The sequence below is a fragment of the Tenrec ecaudatus genome, chromosome 11 (genome assembly GCF_050624435.1).
Source record: "Tenrec ecaudatus isolate mTenEca1 chromosome 11, mTenEca1.hap1, whole genome shotgun sequence".
In the NCBI taxonomy this organism is placed as follows: domain Eukaryota; kingdom Metazoa; phylum Chordata; class Mammalia; order Afrosoricida; family Tenrecidae; genus Tenrec; species Tenrec ecaudatus.
The window spans coordinates 76320744-76340933 of NC_134540.1; the positions used below are offsets into that span (position 1 = coordinate 76320744).

Consider the following 20190-nt stretch of genomic DNA (forward strand, 5'->3'; position numbering starts at 1 on the left):
AGGAAGGAGATTGTGGTGAAGGAAACGGTATAAGATAATGGGATATGGTTCTTCCAGAGGGACTGACCAAATGGCAATGTCATGGTTTAAGTAAATAGAACACAATAAAGGATCTCATTATTATTATGACTATTGTTTTTTTCGAGTGGGGAATGGGACTTGGAAAGGAAATTCATAACAAGGGGAATTTGGGGTAACTGCATGAAATACAAGTGAGTTTACCTGGTTGCAGAAGAGTTTTTCCTCCTTCTCTTTTGCCCTTATGCGCCCTTCACATCCCGCGCAGACAGAGAGCAGGCACGAAGGGAAAGAAGGACTGCACTGCGCCCCACACGGAAGGTGCTTGACCCCATTTAAGACCCAAAGAGTACTCTCTGAGGCTCAGAAATGACAAAGAGGAGACAAATGACAGTGCTTCTTCTACACACCCATCTCATTGATTAGTAGCGCGAACAGTTCTATTTGCAAGCGCCTTCAATTAACTCTGCTCTTCCCCAGGTTTTCACCTGTATCACAGACTGCCGCATCTCATGCCAGAAAGCTGCCTCCTCATCATTGTTGGAGTTTTGGTGGGCAGCATCATCTTTGGCACGGACCACAAATCCCCTCCTGTCATGGATTCAAGCATCTATTTCCTGTACCTCCTTCCACCCATTGTTCTGGAGGGTGGTTACTTTATGCCCACCAGGCCCTTCTTTGAGAACTTTGGCTCCATCCTGTGGTGGGCTGGACTGGGGGCCCTGATCAATGCCTTTGGAATTGGCCTCTCCCTCTACCTCATCTGCCAGATCAAGGTTTTTGGCCTCAGTGATGTTAACTTGCTGCAAAACCTGCTGTTTGGTAGCCTGATCTCTGCTGTGGACCCCGTGGCTGTGCTGGCTGTATTCGAGGAAGCACGCGTCAATGAGCCGCTCTACATGATGATCTTCGGGGAGGCGCTTCTCAATGATGGGATTAGTGTGGTAAGATGCCAATGGCAAGTCCCCTATAGGGGATCAGGAGTCAGGAGCATGGTTAAGGGTAAGGGGCTGGCCTTGAAGCTAACGGGCAATGTCCAAGCTAATGGGCTGGCCTATAGTGGGGCATGGACAGTTTCAATCAATATTGTGTGTCCCAGCTCCTCGTAACTTTTCTTAGGACCTGCACTGTGCACACAGATGCCAGCTAATGTAGCTGGTCACTTGCTAACCAACTAGTCCTTTAATAAAAGAAAAAGGACAGGGGAGATATAATTCTGTAGTTTGATCCACGTTTGCACTCAGCAAGCAGAACTATTGCTAAAATTCTTCTGAGTTTCCCAGTAGGAAAAGCAATATTTTATGTTTTTATTTTGACTGACTTACAAAACCACCCCCCCTATTTTCTTTATATGCATTGTTTTATTTAACACATCTCATTAGAAAAAGTTAAATAAAATGCAATAATAGAGGGAGAGAAGACACACAACTTGGTTCTAATAAACTCAATTACATGACTTACATAGAGAAAGTAAGTGAATTATTTTTTCCTTAAAATTTCCTCTGGAAAGAAGGCAAGAGTGGCTAACGGGCTAGATTACCTCTGAGTCCTAGAATCTAAGAGATGTGTGTAGGTGTTGCTGCTGACAGATGAGGGGATACCCCTCCACCCCTCACAAAACAAAACAACAACAAAACAAACAAGCTTCACTGGACAGAGCTTAGTTGCGCACATTCTTCCTAAAGGTGAGCATCACTTTGAGTTAGTGCACCCAGTGGCATCACCCAGGAAGGTTCCCTCTGGTTACAGGGAATTTTTTCATAAAAGGACTTTCACTTGAACCTCATTTTTTGTGATGGCCAATTTAAGAGAACAGCTTGCAGCTGTGAAATTTTGTTTCCTCCTTGGGAAAAATGCCACAGAAACTGTTGTGATGTTGAGCACAACTTACAAGGAGAGCACTATGGGAAAACCTTAATTGTACAAGTGGTTTTCTCATTTCCCAAAAGGTGAAATGTTGATTGATGATAAACCTCATTATGGACCTCCATCAACTTCCCAAATGGACAAAAATGTTCACTCATAGTGCATTTAGAGTTTGTTCCACCAGGTCAGATTGTTAATCAAGCTTTCTATTTATAGGTTCTAAAAAGATAGCATAACAACGTGTGACCATAAAAAGGTTTGATTTGTGGCAGACAGGGGACTGGTTCTGCCACCCCGATAATGCACCTGCTCACGCAGCTATTTTTTTACCCTTAGTGTTGCTTTGTAAAAAATAAAATAAAATAATTAGATACATAGCTTTGAGAAAAATTCCATTTTTTGGTGTGGGGGCATACCTGCCTGTATTCCAAATTAACTAGACAATTGTTCATTTTCAACCTATTAATTTAAACTTCTCATTACTTGGTGCTTTATGAGGCTTTATACTGTGCTTATTTTAAATTTTTATCATATCAGTTAAATTATGCTAAAATACATTTTCACTGTAAAGGCATCAAGCAATATAAGGCGCTACAGCATAAAGCATAAAAACCTCTCTTTACCCACTCCCTCTTTCAAGGCTTTCCTCAAGAGGCAATCACTCTTATCAGTTCGGCTTTCGCTCTCCCAGTCTTTGTAACGGACACATGCCTAAGTATATAGATTGGATTATTTATTTTAGAAAGTTTACATGTTTGAAAGTCCTATGGAATCCAGGTCTCCTCTGATCCACTTGTGGTCAGCATGAGTCAGCATTCACGGGACTAGTACTGCTTTAGATGTGTTTTAGGCATTTGATTTTATATACACGAAGGAGGATTATAATGTGTGTAGTGCTCACATAGAAAAAGTCCTGGAGCTCTTTCTATGTCTTTTCAATGATTGCATAATATTTCATAGATTGGATTTGCTATATTTTTTAACCATCTCTTGATTGATATATATTAAGCTTGCTTTCAAATTTTCACTCTCAATATTTCAATGAATATCTGCGTGTCTGTGTATATTTCTTTTTGTCTGAATTTTTATTAGATATAGTCTTCTAAGTAAAATTTTTGTGTTAAAATTATTTTCATGTAAATTGTTAAAAGTGCTTGCTAAGATTTTTCAGAGCATTTTAAAAAATTGAATCACATTCACATTAACAGTGCATGGAATATGTTTCCTTGAGTCCTTACCAATACTAGACAGTTTTCTTTTCTTTTTATATAAAAAAACATTGTATTGGGTGCTCTTACAGTTCTTGTCACAATGCATACATACATACATACATACATACATACATACATACATACATACATTGTGTCAAGCACTTTTGGACATTTGTTGCCATCATCGTTTTCAAAACATTTTCATTCTACTTGAGCCCTTGGTATTAGGTCCTTATTTTCCCCTCTCCCTTACCAACCCTTGATAATTCATTATTTGTTTTCATGTCTTACACTGACTGATGTCTCTCTTCACTCACCTTTCTGTTGTCCATTCCCCAGCGAGGGGGTTCAATGTAGATCATTGCGATTGGTTCCCACTTTCTCCCCCCACCTTCCCCTTACCCTTCTGGTATCATTATTCTCATTGTTGGTCCTGAGAGTTTATCTGTCCTGGATTCCCTGTGTTTCCAGCTCTTATCTGTACCCATGTACATGCTCAGGTCTAGCCGGATTTGTAAGGTAGAATTGGGATCAGGATAGTGTGTTTAGTGGGGGAAGCATGAAAGAACTAGAGGAAAGTTGCATGTTTCATCGGCGCTCTACTACACCCTGACCGGTTTGCTAGCCAGTTTTCTTACTGTTTCCAAATCTAAGAAACAATTTTTTTTTTCTCATCTAGGTTTTAATTCACTCACTCTCACTGACATGGGGTTGATCCTGACTTATAGCGATAGTGTAGAATAGAGTAGAACTGTCTCTGTGGGTTTCAGAGACTGTAGCTTTTTATGGGAGTAGAAAGCGTCATCGTTTAGGACCATTGGTGGCATGGCGATTATGTATTAGGCTGCTAACCATAAGGTCAGTAGTGCCAAGCCACCAACTGCTGCACAGGAGAAAGAACAGGCTTTCTTTGCCCAGCAAGAGTTATTGTCTCTGGTGCCCACAGAGGCAGTGCTACACTGACCCATAGAATCTCTATGAGTCAGAATCAACCCATGGCAATAGTTTATGGTTTAATCTGCATAATGATACTAAGCATTTCTCAATTATTGATGATTCTTAATATCGCTCCTGGTTCATAGAGTCAGGGATATGATATATCCCTGATACATATTCAGGGAAGTTCATATATTTTCAGGGATGCCAGAATTTTAAAAAAATATAATATATGCATATATATACCAATTTTTAATTTTAGCTAAATGGTGACTGGTTTTTAGTTGAAGCTTGTCACAATTGCAGGCACATATTGAAATTTGCACACAAATTGAGTTATTAAATTATCTGAATTTTAACTGAATGATTGCAGACAAGCCAATGTTTCTTCCTATTCCATTACTGATATTTTTGTAATGGATTCTCTTATCCTATGAAATTCATTAAAATAATTATGAAGCCAGAACAAAAGATGAAGGCCAGAACCATCCTTCAGTTCTCTGGGTTTCGTATTTGGCCTCGGGAGATGGCACCTGACCCTATGGAATAAGCGACCATTCCATTTTGTGGTTTTCCTGCTTCTATAATTCATTATTTAATTCATCTCTGCAATATTTTTATTCTAAGTGTTTCAGACCAAAATATATAGTATAAAATAACCTCTCAAAATAACCTCTCAAAAGATTTGTGACTATCAGAGGCAGATGCGACAAGTGCAGTGGGTCCATACACTCAAGGGAGAAGGCGACTTATTTATTTATACGGAGAATTCTCACTGTGGATACGAGAGGCTGGGATCATCGGGCCTGAATATGCTTTCCTTTCAGGCAAGTTTCATAAAGAGCTAAATTGTCAGACAGTAGCCAGTGGATGTGGACTACAGGTGAACACAAGAACGACATGTTTACTTTCTTGTGTGCGGGTTTCATGCTTGGACTTCAGAATCACCTGTGAACTTGAGGAGTATTTAGAGGCCCACGCCCCCACCCAGATTTATTGCCTCAGAATCTTAGAGAGTGGGACCTTAAAATTAGTGTTTTTAACGAGTATCTCAGAAAGTAGCTGAAGTGGGAGAACTACTGGTTTATTGTTTTTCGGTGGAGAGAGTGCAGTGGATCTTGATTTAATGTGATGGTATACTGAAAACCAGAATCCTCGCACCTCTCTCAAGAGTGGCCTAAATTACTTTCTGAGATATTTCAGTGTCCTACTTCTGGTACTGAGAACCTCCTCTTTTGATTCATAGATCTCTGGGTTGCTATAAAAAGTTAATGTGCTTGGATGCTAAAAGGTCGAAGGTCTGAGTCAATTCAGAAGCATGTTAATCTATTCTGAAAAATTGACCACTGAAAACAGCCTACAAGGAAGTCCATCCCATCAACGAAGCCCCCATTAGTAACCAGGCTTTGGAAAGCAACGCCCTGGTCATTCCAGCATCTCAGCAAGGAAGCCCCCAGTTATCCCCTTGCCCTGGCAAGGAAGCCCCCAGGTATCCCTGTGATCCAGAAAGTTCAGCCCTGTCCATCTTCATGACTTTGCAAGGAAGGTTCTGTTATTCTCGCACCTTGATAAAGAAGCCCCTGGTCACCCCCGTGGCATGGTAAGGAAGGCCCCAGACATTATCATGCCTCAGCAAGGAAGGCCCCAGGCACCCCTTGTCCTGACAAAGAAGGCACTACCTGTTCTGTGCCTTGGAAAGGTAGACTTTTGCCATCCCACAGGCCAACAAGGAAACCCTCAGGCATCCCTGCAGCCAGACAAGAAAGCCTGCAGTTGTCTCCACACCGTGGGAAGTAACCCTCTAGCTATGTCCATGCCCCAGTTATGAAGCTCCTATGCTTCTCCACAGCTCTGCAAGCAAGGCCCTAGCCATGCCCAAGAACCATCCAGGAAGTATCTGGGTGACCCCTATATCTGGAAAGGAAAGCCCTGGCTATTCCCAAACCCCACAAAAGAAGCCCCCACCAATCCCTCTGCCCCGGCAATGAAACCCCAGGCTGACTTTGTGTACAAACAAGACAAAGCCAACTAGTCACGTATGACTCAAGAGCCCTCTCAGCACTATCGGTTCAGAAAGGCAGTCACGGTCCAAACAAGAAAAACAGGCACACAAACATCCAGATCCAGAGGAAAATCCTGAAGACAAGACCCTGAAACTACTAGAAATAGGATTCCAACAAATGATGGTCTGGTATTTTCCATGGATGGAGGGATTGTTCCAGAGAACAACAGGAAGAATATAACAACTAGGCACCTGGCACCAAATAGCATTCCAGAAGATAAACAGCAAAGTAATAAACTGAGACAACACAGAAAAAAAAAAAAACACAGTCACAGCATCAAAGAAACAGAAAGCTGAATTAATGAGCTTGAAAACAATTTCCTCAACTACAATATATGTGAGCAACAATCAGCAAACATAAGAAATAAAGCCAAAGACGGACTAAGAATTATGTGGAAAACTATAACCTATGTCTCATTGAGATTCCAGAATAGGAAGAAACAAGCACAAAAAAATCATGGAAGAAAACATCCCTAACACCATATAATAGGAGAAAACAACTTTCCAAGAATCTGAAAGAAACTGAAAAGGGACAGATTCAAAACGATAGACATTGTGACATATTGGAGTTAAACTCTCCCGTATTAAAAAGAGCAGAGAAATAGAAGAACCAATAAACCAATAAAAACAAAATAAAATGTTCAAATTATGAAGCAAACACATGTGTATCAATAATGTTACTGAATGGTAATAGATTAAATGCACCCTTCAAGAGACAGAGAGTAACAAACTGGTTAAGTGAAAAAGACCTATCAGTATGCTGCCTACAAAAAATATACCTAACAAACACACAAAAACAGACTAAAAATAAAATGATAGGGACAAATTTACAAACATAACGAAGAAAAAAAAGTAGGAGTGGCAAGGTTAATCATCGATCAAATAGACATCAAGCCAAAAAACATCATGAAAGGAAAAAAAGACGCTACATAATGATTAAAGGGAAAAAATAGCAAGAAGGCAAAACAATAATAAACAAATACCCCATGAAAGATCCTCAAAATACATCAATAAAATCTTCATAAAGTTGAAGAGAAATAGAAAATGAAGCAATGACAAGGAGATGTCTACACCGCTCTCAAGTAAAGACGTATGATCATGAAAGAAACCGAGTAAGACACAGAACACCTGAATAGCACAAGTAACCAACTTGACCTCCTAGACTAAACCAGAGCACTCTAGCCAATAGCAGCACAGTACAGTCTTTTTCAGTGTACTTGGAATAGTCGATAGGAAAAAGCATGCATGTTAATTACAAAGCAAGTCTTAATAAATTTTAAAATATTGAGATTCTACAGTCCACTTTCCCAAACCACAATGGAGTAAAACTAGAAAATCAAATGCATGGAAAATGAATAACACAATACTTAAAATAACTGAATAATAAATGAAGTAAGGAAGGAGACTTTAAAAACAATATTCTTGAAACAAATGAGAATGCTAAATAATATACCCACACCTTTGATACACAGCAAAAATTGCATCAGGAATTTATAAAATCAACACATACATAAAATAGCAGAACACCAAAATAAATGCTTTAACTCAACATTTTCAGCAACTAGACCAAGTGCAACAAAATAAAACGTTAGCAACTTGGAGAAAAGAAATCATAAAGATTAGAGGGGAAATCAGTGAATTTGAAAACAGAGAAACAATAGAAATAATCAACAAATCAAGAGTTGGTTCTTCAAAAGGATTAAAAAAATAAAAAAAAACTCCTTGGAAACAACAAAAGAAAAGAAAGAAGATTCAAATATCTAAAATTAGAGAGGAAAAGGGTGACATTACAACAGAACCAAGTGAAATAAAAAGAATAATGCATTTCTGTGAAAGACTGAGTGCACTCCAACAAGTTTGAAAACCTACATGAAATGAACGGATTTCTAAAACCCCATCTACCCCAACTAGTGCTGACTGACATAAAAAGTCTCAACAGACCTATCACAAAAGAACTAGATCAGGTCATAAAAAATCTCAAACAAAACAAGTCCAAGACCAGCTAGTTTCCCTGAGGGATTCAACCAAGTATTCAGAGAAGAATGGGTACCAATTGTACACAGACCACTTCAGAATTCAGAAAACAGACAGCAAACTTTGGAACTCAATTTATGAAATGAGGACAACCCTAAGACCCAAACCAGCAAAGACACAAAAAAGAGAGAAAACCACCGATCAACATTCCTTATTAACATAAATGAAAAATTGGCAATGAAATTCTGGCCAAATAGAATCCAGTAATATATATATATTTTAAATACAAGAATCTACATATGACCTCCTCCCTGGGGTACCGACAACAGAAAAGTGGGTGAGGAGAGACGTTGGACAGGGAAAGATATGACAAAATAATCATTTATAAATTATCAAGGGTTCATGAGGGAGGGGGAAGTGGAGAGGGAGGGGAAAAATGAGGACCTGATGCCAGGGGCTTAAGTGGAGAGCAAATGTTTTGAGAATGATGAGGGCAATTAATGTACAAATGTGCTTTACACAATTGATGTATGTATGAATTGTGATAAGAGTTGTATGAGCCCCTAATAAAATGATTTAAAAAATGCACCACAATCAAATGGGATTCAAATTAGGTATGCAAGAATGATTCAACATTAGAAAAAACAATCAATTTAATGTACTATAGAAACAAAACAAACAACAAAAAAGCACCACATGATCATATCAATCGACACAGAAAAGACATTTAACAATATGCAAGACCCATTTTTGATTAAAAAAATATACTTTACAAAATAGGAATAGAAAGGAAACTTCAAAAGACAATCAAGGCCTTATTTGAAAAACCAACAACCAACATCTTGCTCAATGGGGAAAACCTGCAAACAGGAATAAGATAAGGATGCGCCTATCACCACTCTTACTCAGCATTGTGCTGAAAGTGTTTGCCAGAATTATTAGGTAGCAAAAAGAACTAAAAGGAATCCAAATTGGGGGAGGGGTGGAATGAAACTTTCACTATTTGTAGATTATATGAATTTATATGCATAAAACCCCAAGGACTGGATAAAATAATTCTTGGAAACAATCAAAAGATTCAGCAACTTTCCAGGATATTAGATTAACATGCAAAAATCAGTAGGATTCCTATATGCTATTCCTGTATACTAATGAAGAGAACTCTGAAAAATCAATAAAAACAATACCATTTACAATAGTCACACAAAAGATGAAATACATAGGAATAAGCCTAATCAGAGAATAAAAGTTTTGTACAAAGACTGCTATCAGACACACACAACTGCACGAGACCAAAAAATACCTACAAAAATGAAAGAATAATTCATTCCCAACTGTAGGAAAGCTTAACATTGCGAAAATGTCAATACGATACCTAGCAATCAATAAATACAAGATTCCAATCCAGATACCTATCAACAAGGAAAATCGGGGTTAAATTTAAGGACCCCATTGCAAGACATAGATGTACTATGAAACATCATGCAGGAAGCACACGCAATAGAAAACAGAATTGATAACAAGGACCTATTTAAAATAAAGCATTATGCACATGAAAAGACATTATCAAGAGAATAGGAAGAGATCCCACAGACTGGGGGAGAATCATTAATAATGACACAACAGACAAGGAACTAATTTCTAAAATCTACTGAAAACTGCAATTCCTCAATAAGTGTGTGTTTGATATTATTCCAATTAAAAAACAGACTAAGGACATAAACAGACATTTCTAAAAAAATTATATATAAGTAGATAATAAATCCATGAGAAAATGCTTGTAATCACTGCTGGTGGGTCTGTAAATATATGCGATCATTGTGGACTTTGATGTGGCACTACTGCAAACAACTGGGACTAGAAATTCCATATGAGCCAGCAATATTTCTTCTGGGGATATTCCATAAAGAAATAACAGCCATATGCACTCTTGTGTTCATCGCAGCACCGTTTGTAACAGCAAGAAGTAGGAAACAACCTAAATGCTCATCAGTAGACAAACTGATAAAGAAACTGGAACATTTGCACAATGGATGATGGATGAGCCCCTAGACAATGACTTGCATACCAGAGGGAAGAGGCTTTGGAGGTTCAGAAGCAGGGGAGGGAAATCATGACTGGGAGGTGGACAAGTACTGGACCTGGTGACAGGGGGAATGCAGGTCCACAAGGGGGAAAGGAGAAATCAAGGGTCGGCTGGGATAAATGTCGAGGTGGGGATCAGAGAGCTGTTTGAACTGTCGGATGCAGAGTTCATGTGACATCTGACATGTAAACCCCCACCTAAGTCACAATAAGAAAAATTATTTATAAGAAAAAAAATAAGGCACCTATGGGATGGTGAAACCTAGGTCCCAAACTCAGCTGAGTCAAGCACAACTCTGTTTTCTTTTCTTTTCATTAACTGTCACACTTTCAGTCACAATGAAAGAAGTGTTCTTGTCTAGGAAGCCATGGGACCTTCAGGCTATATTCCTTATTTCCCAGAAGTTCCATTCATTTCCAAGTTCTTTGGGGATCCCTTGATTACTATTATGATCAATAGTGACAGTGAAGTTAAGAGGGTTTGCCTGTAAGAACATCAAGCTTACCTATTGGCAGTCCAGTTTGAGTTAGTTACCCAACTCTTATCCATAAATCTTTAGAGAAGCCTAGAAACCACTTCATTTATTTAATATTGTATTAGGGTCTCATACAACTCTTATCACCATCCATACATACATCAAGTGTGTCAAGCACATCTGTACATTCATTGCCCTCATCATTCTCAAAGCATTTGCTCTCCACTTAATCCAGAAGCCACTTTCTGAGCACCTCCTTTACAATTCTTAGAGAGCACACTGTTTTGTCATTGGGAACGCCATGATGCATCTACAAAAAGCTATTGCCTGCGGATAGAGTCATTCTTAGCAACGAGAGCATTTGCAAAGCTTCGTTGGCTTTGTGCTCCCTCTGACCTTGAGACTCTTTCTTCACCCCGAGCTTTCCTCAATTCCACATCTAGAGTCAACTGCAGCTTGGTTTCTGGTTGGGGTTTCTTGGCGGGCAGTACTTGTCTGACTCTTCCTAAGTTTCATTCATTCTGCTTTCGCATTTCTTTCAGAATACTAATTTCAGGGTAGGATGATCTTTTTCCAGTGACCAGAGGATCTGGGGAAGGAGTTGCTGTGACCTCTGCCAGGCAAAGCCGCTGCCGTGTTGGCTCCAGTAGGTTTGTCCCCAGCTCACTCCCAGCCACTCTGTGGTCACAGCATGGCACAGTGAGCAGAAAGTGTGTGCCAGGGCACTCCTGGGGCCCTAAGTGAAACCAGAGAGGCAGCAGGGACAGATTTAGACTGTAGCTTGAAAGCAACTGGTATTTTGTCCCATTCGGCTGTATTTTGAGCCAACGACCTTGGTCTAACCCTTTCATTGAGGAAGGCGTCCTTCCGGGTGCAGCAGCCATCAGCTGGCCTCCTCCAGCAGAAAGTGTGAGTCACTGAGCGCGTGACCTGTGATTTGTGGGTTACACGTGACCGTTTACAGATCCTTATCCACCGAAGGTTTCTCTCCTCACTCAAGGAAAGAGCAGTTCCCGAACTGTCGGAATGTCACCGAATCTGCTCCTCCAGACCCCTTGCTCCTCTCACTGGGCCCCCTTGCTGAATGTTTTAGGTTATGACGCTGATCATTGGAACATGCCCACAGTGGTAGGCAAAGAAAGCGACAACAAAGTCCACGCCTGGGAGGACGAGGGTTAACTCTCCTGCCCATCTCAACTGTGGAGTCCTGAATATTTCTAGAAAAGGATTGGGGGCAATCTTGAATATAATCTAAGGGGGTATGGTTGGCAACCCTTATGTCCCCTCCCATTTCTCTATTTATCAGATTCCAAGGGGAGGAAACCACAGTTGCCAGCAGTGGAGCCAATCCGTTTCCCCTGACTACCAATGGAGAACAGGAGCCCTGGTCGCCTAGCGGCTGTGTGTTGGGTTGCTACCCACAAGGTCACCAGTAGCTCCAACGGAGAAAGAAGGGGATTTATGCTCCTGTAAACATTTGCAGTCTCAGCAACCCACCAGGTTTCCACTCCATTTTAAACCGTTGCTATGTGTGGAGATCAACTCCAAAGCCGTGAGCCAAATACCGAGAGCTCATGCAGGTGGAAGACAAAGCTATGGGCAGTACAATCCTGAGCCGGTGACAGCCCTCTTGTGCTTCCATCCTCTCCTATGTGACATGGACATGGTCTCCAAGTACTGTTGTGAGGATGACATGGAACAACATGTCTGGCACAAATGAGGTGATGGACCAGTGTTCTCTTGAACCTCCCCAGGTGCCAGACATGCAGGGGAGGCCATTCTCTGGGTGTCTGCCAGGCAGAGAAATAGGGATCTTTGCTGCAGGCATGCCTCAGGTGCAAGGGCAGTGAGCTTCAACACGCACCCAAGTTGTGAGAAGCTCCCCTGCTGGCTGTGACGACCGACTGTGGGGGGAAGAGGAAAGTCCGGGGCACATCCAGTCCTGAGGACCAGGTACATTCCTCTAGACATGCTCTCGAGCAAAATATTTGAGGTCTGCCTCATGAGCTTCTCCCCTGAAAATGAGATATACTGCTGACTGTGTGTGTGTGTGTGTACACATGAGGGTAAGTCAAAAAGCATTGCTATAAAATCATAGAAATCCCAATTAAATAAAAGTGCTCCAAATGGGAAGCCATTGTTTCTGCACCTGCCCCCCTCTAGGTCTGCACACTTGCAAAGGCGGCATTTCCATCTCTCTCGCCCTTTCCTGGAGAAGGCTTACTCTTTGATTACAGAAATAAGTGAAATGCCAGCCTGTTATCTATTGCTTAGTGACCTATTACAGTCACTCGGGTTTGGAGTAAATTGATCTGGTCCAAACTGGGAGGCCCCTAAGACCTTTCTTGCAGAAGCTCATGTGATGAAGTGCTGATGACTAAGATTCAAGAGATGGAAGATTTAGATAACGGAAGGGTGAATCACAGAGTACGAAAACAGAAGTTGGGAACTTTGAGAAAAAAGATATTAGTCTCAGTGTTTCAGAAGGACTCACAGAACTCACCAAAATCTATTAGAATTCACACTTATGGTTTGTACAAACTATCACCAGCCAAAGGAAGAGACTCACAAAGCAGAATCTAGAAGGGGTCCACACAACTGACTTTCCAGTTGTCTTCTCCACATGCAAAGCCTCACCTCCTCCTGGCCATTCCATGCATACAGACTCAGAGAAGCTCGCGTGAGCCTTTGGCATCCACCAGGGCTTTAACTGGGACTTCATCAAGTCCTCTCCATGCGGCCAGCGTTATGCTAGCCCCTCCTGGTCACTGGACTATGCTTTAGTCACCCGCCCCTCCCAGAAATTAGGACAGACACTGCATGTCTAAAAGTTCTCAAGATAAATCACATTGTTAAACACGCCAGTGACCAAAGTGTCAAGGCAAAAAACCAAACCAAAAAAGGCATTCCCATCAAGTAGAGCAGGGCCCAGATAGCCCTTCCTCACAGCCCTTCCTGGCGAAAGCTAGATGCATGTAAGGGTGAGGTTGATTGTTCATTATACTCTCCTGTTTGAAGCAGCAGCATGACAAATCTGTTCCATCGTTACATGTTAAACAATTCAGAGGCATGCTGAAGAAATGCAAGGTTAGAAAGGGGCACATGGACGATTATTTTAATGGAATTCATGTAATTTGACTCATAAACACTTGTTTGGCTCATTTTCATGCGGTTAAAGAATCAGGATGATTGAAGTTTGAATTGTGCAAATTGGTTTTCAACCAGCACATGCTGGGAGCCACTTACAGATGATTAGGCCTCAGCCCACTTCACAAGCTCAAGCCAAAAGAACAAAGCATGACTGGTTATCAACTTGTCTTTTTTTTTTTTTTCTGTCAAGGCATAAGGTTGAGCAGCTATGGAAACCTATTTGGAAACGAAACAGTTAGGAAGAAAAGCAATTTCCCTTTAAATCTTCAGGGAATAATCAGAATGGACGCATAAAAGCATGTGGAAGTAGTTCTTTCAACAACACTAAGGACCATGAGCCAGGCTCCGACAGTGTTAAGTGCAGGGGATGCAAAAGTAAAGGGAGGCAGCTTTGAAGAGACAGCAACCATGAACACTTGACTCCCCCCCCCCACCTTTTCATTTATAAATTAAGCTTTGATGCGTAAACAACCAGAGGCCTCCTTATCCTTTTGCGTTTTCTTATCACCCTTTCAAGGCTTAGAATTTTCCTGGGAGTTTACATAATACCTAATGGCTACCACTCACCTCACGTGGGAGGAAAGCTTGAAATTCCACACACAGCCAAGAGACTTGCTGAGATTAGTGGGCTTTCCCACTCAACAATGCATGCTCATTACTCTTGGGGGAATGTGGGATACTTGGGGTGCAGGATAGGGCAAAATGTGCTAAGTGCGATGGATGATGTGCTGGTTGAGAGCTTTCTCAAGAAGGATCTAAGATGAACTGTATCCAGCAAAACCTGCTCTTCAGGCCCGTTTGGAACATTCGATTCAGGTGATGGGTCGAGAGGGAGCCATTGACTTTGCCTCGTGGCTGTGGTAACCTAGGCTTTTACTCCTTAGGCCTCAGGAAAGAGCCCTGCGGGTGCAGTGGGGTGTGTGTTGAGCTGCTAAGGACAGGGCTAGCATTTCACACCTACCAGCCCAAGGGAAAGAGGAGACTGCCTGTAAAGATTTAGTCTGGGAAACCTCAGGGAGCAACTCTGCTCTGGCAATTCTAAGTCAGAGTCAACTGCACAGCAGGGGTTTGAGTCTGGGGATACCCCTGGACAACCCACTGGTTGCTACCGGGTCATTAATATCAACCTTCACTGATAAAGCAAGTGAAACTCAATCATGTTTGGTTGAGCTAGAAATCCAATGATTACCAATCCTTCATTTGTGAAAAAGTATTATTGAGTAACCCCCCCTCTCAGGTATTGTTCTTTCTACTACAATGGAGCTTGCTTCTTCCGCAGAAAGAAAATTGCTGGAGTACCCTTAGGTGAACTTAAAGCTACTAGACGGTTAAGATTGATGCGTCTGGCTCTCATAGTCAAGCCTGTTGCAGATTAAATAAGCTTTAAACTATTTTCCAAACTTGTATTAGCACCAGGTGTTGAAAATAGTCCTTATATTAAGAGTTGAGAGCTATAAAATCAATGACATATGCTTTCGCTTTAGGAAAGCAGAAAGTAAATTAAGTAAGCCCAAAGTAATTAAATTTATAAAAATAATAAGTAACAAATAAAATATTGGGACATTATTTTTCATAAACTGTTTAAAATAAAAAGGGAGTATTTTCCCTTTTGCGTCTAAAATAAGATCATTTGCCCTGATAGCAAAAACAGACAAAGATAATGCAAGATAAGAAAGCAACAGATCAATATCCATCATGAATATATGGATATGGAAAAATAATCCTTAAATAATTAAGAAAATAGTCCAATAAAATGGCTTTGGAAAAAAAAACTGAGATGGTATGTTGAAGTAAAATAAAACTAAATTAACAGTGATCTATAGATTAGTACCCCGTGCACCATTGTTTGTCCTGAAGTAGAGCCTAGACACTATATTTTAGTAGCATTTTTTAAAGTAAACAATTAATTCCCTTTAATTTGAGTATGAGGATGAGTGAAAAATAGCACATCTGGTTGAGATCATAGGTTGCAGCCTTCAGTGTGGATTATAATTCAAAGCAAAGAAGACCACAATCGTCACGAGTGGACCCAGAGTCAACATCATGGTCAAGCGAGCGCAGTTGGAGTCGTCAAGGATTTCATCTTGCTTGGATCCACAATCAGTGCTCATGGAAGCAGCAGTCCGGAGATCAAGTCTTCTTGTACTGGGCAACTATGTTGCATGGTATCTTTTTGGCGTATTGAAAAGCAAGGCTGTTACTTTGAGGACTAATGGTAGTCATGCTAGTTTCACTTGCCTCACATGCGTAAAAGAATAAGGAAGTCGGAAGAAGAATGTATGCTTTTGAATTGTGGTGCTGAATTCTGAAAAGTACCTGAGAAGAATACCCAACGTGCCAAAGGACAAAATGATCTGTTTTGGAAGAAGTAAGGTCAGAGTGTTCCTTAGAGGCGAGGATGGCGAGACTTCGTGTTGCATACTTTGAATTTGTTGTCACACCAGTCCTTGGAGAAGCATGCCATGTTTGGTAAAATAGAGGGCCCTCAAGGAGGTGGATTGACATGGTGGGTAACAATGGGTTCAAGCATCTGAATAGTTATGAGGAGCAGACAGTGTTTCGTTCTGTTGTGCATGGAACAGGTATGGGTTCAAAACGATCCGGTGGCACCTGACATCAACAGCAATAGCAGCAGCAGCATACTTAAAAAGATGAATAGCAAGCACTTTCTCCTAAGGTGAGAATTAAACCAAGGATGTACACTCGGAACACGTCTATTGGTTTAACAAGGGGAAAAAAACCAGGTATAACGAATATTAAGGAAATAGTAAATCTATTTCTGGTTGACAGATATGAAGCCATATACTTTGTAGAAAATCCTCAAGAATTTAGGAAACCATTAATGAAATTAGCATATTCTTAGAATAAGAAGACAGACTATAAGGTTGATGCACCTAAACCACTAATGCTAATATACTAGTGGCAAACAACTTTAAATAGTAGCAACCAAGCCACTGCCGTCGAGTTGACTTTGAGTCATAATGACCCTCCATGACAGTGTAGAACTGCTCATAGAATTTTTGAAATTTGTAAATCTTTAAGAGAACAGATCTCTTCAACTTTCTCCTGCAGAGTTCCTTGTAGATTTGGACACCAACTTTGTGCTTAGAAGCCCAATGCTTAACCCAGGATGCCAGCAGGGCTCCTTTTACATGCTGCCGCACGATATACTAACATTGAGCTTATTCTGACTTTCATAACTACCTTATATAGGTTTCTAAGGCTGTCAATCTTTGTAGGAGCAGATTGCCTCATCTTTCTCCAGAGGGGCAGTTTCCGGATTTGCACTACCGATCCTGTGGTTAGCAGCCAATGCTCAGCAGAGCTCCAGTTTAACTATGAGTTAAATCAAACACAATACCCCACTTCCTTCTCTCGAGTCTATTATGGCTTACAGTGACCTTCTAGGATACAGTAGAAACGTTCGTGTGCATTTCTGGAACTGTTCATCTTTATAAAGTCTGAATTGCTGACCAGATGAATGTATAGTTCACCAAGCCAGCAAGGAAATTCTACTTATGATACAGTCCAAATCAAATTTTAATGAAATGTATTTCAGACTATTGAAAACTATAGACATAGCTAAGAGAAATTAGAAGAACAAAATAGTGTCATAGATGTAAATGGAAGACCAGTATTAAGATTCTATTTCTTTCTCAATTTACAAATGGATTTAATAGAATTGCAATAAAAATGCTAAATATGTTTGGGTATTCAATTATTTAGGATACAGAAATTTATTTATTTACAAAAAGAAAGAGAAAAAAGTCAATGCTGAATAACTTATCTGATGTGTTACTACTATAAGATAAAAACTGAAACACTGGTACATAAATACTAATAATGATTAAAGAATCAATAGATAAATTATAGAGAGGGTTAGAGAGCTCAGAAATAGACTTACACACTTCTTGTTAATTGCTTTATTATAAAGTTAGCAAAGCAATTTAATGGAAAGGGAGAATCTATTCATTAAATGATTTTGGAATTATTGGAAGTTGATGTAGAAAAACAGAAAACTAAGCCTCACCCCAAACCATATCCAATAATTAATATACAAGGTATCACAGACTAATTATAAAAGCTAAGATTTTAATTTTCCTTGAAGAAAATGTGGGGGACAAATCTTAGAGACAAACCTTGGAAAAGGCTAAGATTTCTAGAATCAACAGAAAAGGCACAAATAACCAAAGGAAAATAAACCAATAATTCAGGTATTATTTTATGTAATTAATTAATTTTTTCAGATATTATCTTAAATAAATTGCTCTTCCAAGTACATTGTTCATAAATAAAACATAGGCCACAGAATGGGAGAACATATTCACTATATACATATCTTACAGGGGAAGGGAAGTGGGTATTAACAACCCCAAAGGCAAGGGAACAACAAGTGATCAAAAATCAATGGCAAGGAAGGTGTAGGATGCCTGGTGGGGCTTGATCAAGGGCAATGCAACCGAGAAGAATTACTGAAACCCAAATGAAGCCTGAACATGATAGTGGGACAAGAGGAAAGTAAAAGGAAACAGGAAAGAACTAGGAGGTAAAGGACATCCATAGAGGTCTAAATACAAGCATGTACATATGTAAATATATTTATATATGACAATGGGGAAATAGATTTATGGGCATATATTTATAAGTTTACTGTTAAGGTAGCAGATGTACATTGGACCTCTACTCAAGTACTCCCTCAATGCAAGAACACTTCATTCTATCCAAGTGGCATTCCATGATACTCACCTTCCCAACATGATTGCTGAAGACAAAGAGGGTGCATAAGCAAATGTGGTGAAGAAAGCTGATGGTGCCTGGCTATCAAAAGATAAAGCATCTGGGGTCTTAAAGACTTGAAGGTAAACAAGCGGCCATCTAGCTTGGACGCAACAAAGCCCACATGGAAGTAGCACACCAGCCTGTTTGATGACAAGGTGTCGATAGGATCAGATAGCAGGCATCCCAGAACAAAAATCATATCATTGTGAATAAGGGGGAGTGTGGAGTGGATACTCAAAACCCATCTGTAGATAACAGAACACCAACTTACAGAAGGGTCACAAGGAAGAAACAAGCCAGTCAGGGTGCAGTACAGCACCAATGAAATATACAACTTTTCTCTAATATGTCAATGCTTCTCTCCACCACTATCATGATCCCAATTCTACCTTACAAATCTGGTTAGATCAGAGCATGTACACTGGTACAGATCAGAGCTGGAATCACAGAGAATCCAGGACACATAAACTCCTCAGGACCAATAATAAGAGTATGGATAACAGGAGGGTAAGAGTAAGGTGGGGGGGGGGAGGAAAAGGGGAACCAATCACAATGATCTACCAATAACTCCTCTGTGGGATGGACAACAGAAAATTGGGTGAAGGGAGATATCAGACAGTGTGAGACATTGAAAAATTTTTTATAAATTATTAAGGGTTGGTGAGGGAGGGAGAGAGGGTGAAGGAGGGGGGGGAAAGAAATGAAGAGCTGATATCAAGGGCTCAAGTAGAAAGAAAATGTTTTGAGAATGATGATGACAACAAATGTACATATGTGCTTGACACAATGGGTGTATCTATGGATTGTGATAAGACTTGCATGAGCCCCCAATAAAATGATTTATTAAAAATTAAATAATGTAATCAATGAGTGAGTTTTAAAAAGATACATCATAATTGATGGCATATAATGAAGTTATTATAATCAGGGAAAAGTACATTCGAATCACAATAAAATGCCACAACACACCTATATATGAATGGCTAGAATTAAAGATCAATAGTATCAAGTACTGGTAAGAAAGTGAAGCAATTAGAATTCTTAATTATACATGCCTTGTGGCAATGTAAGATAATACAGCCACTCTGAAACTATTTGTCCATTGTTTAAATTTTAACATCTGTGTTCCAGACTTCCTAGCCATTGCACTCCTAGATATTTGCCAAAGAGAAATGAATTCACAGATCTACAGAAAAGTTTTGCAGATGATAATTCATATCAGTTTTATTTCTGTCTTGGGGTATTTCATCTGAAGAATAAATAAGGAACATATTCAGATTTGTCATGCATAGCTCACTTAGTTTATTGCAATGTAGTCGTGACAAGGCATACCACTTTGACCTGAAGATATGAGAATCAAAATCAACAATTATAGTATTAGTTTAAGTATTAGAGTTAAAATCTTTAGATTCTAGGCTTTTACCTTTAAGGAATGGTTTTGCAGAGAAAATTTGACCATCCTTCAAACTCAAAGGAGGGCCCCCGTAATAGGGTCTTGAGGTTGGTTTTGGTAAGCAATTATTTTATCAGGCTCTTGGCTTTCAAACAGAGTCAAAGAAACTTGATGCTTTAATATTCTCCAAAAACAATCAGAAATCTGTGGGTTTGTGTAGTAGTTCTTCTGTTATGTTTT

The 20190-nt window shown here is 39.9% G+C and overlaps 1 protein-coding gene across 1 annotated transcript in view; it reads left to right on the forward strand.

The window, feature by feature from the left end:
• The window catches only part of SLC9A4 (solute carrier family 9 member A4), an 83643-nt gene that overhangs the window by 16012 nt on the left and 47441 nt on the right, over positions 1 to 20190 (forward strand). The window contains exon 2 of the mRNA XM_075562571.1: positions 499 to 962. Coding sequence (XP_075418686.1) covers positions 499 to 962 — 464 coding nt within the window. The remainder of the gene's footprint in view (positions 1 to 498; positions 963 to 20190) is intronic.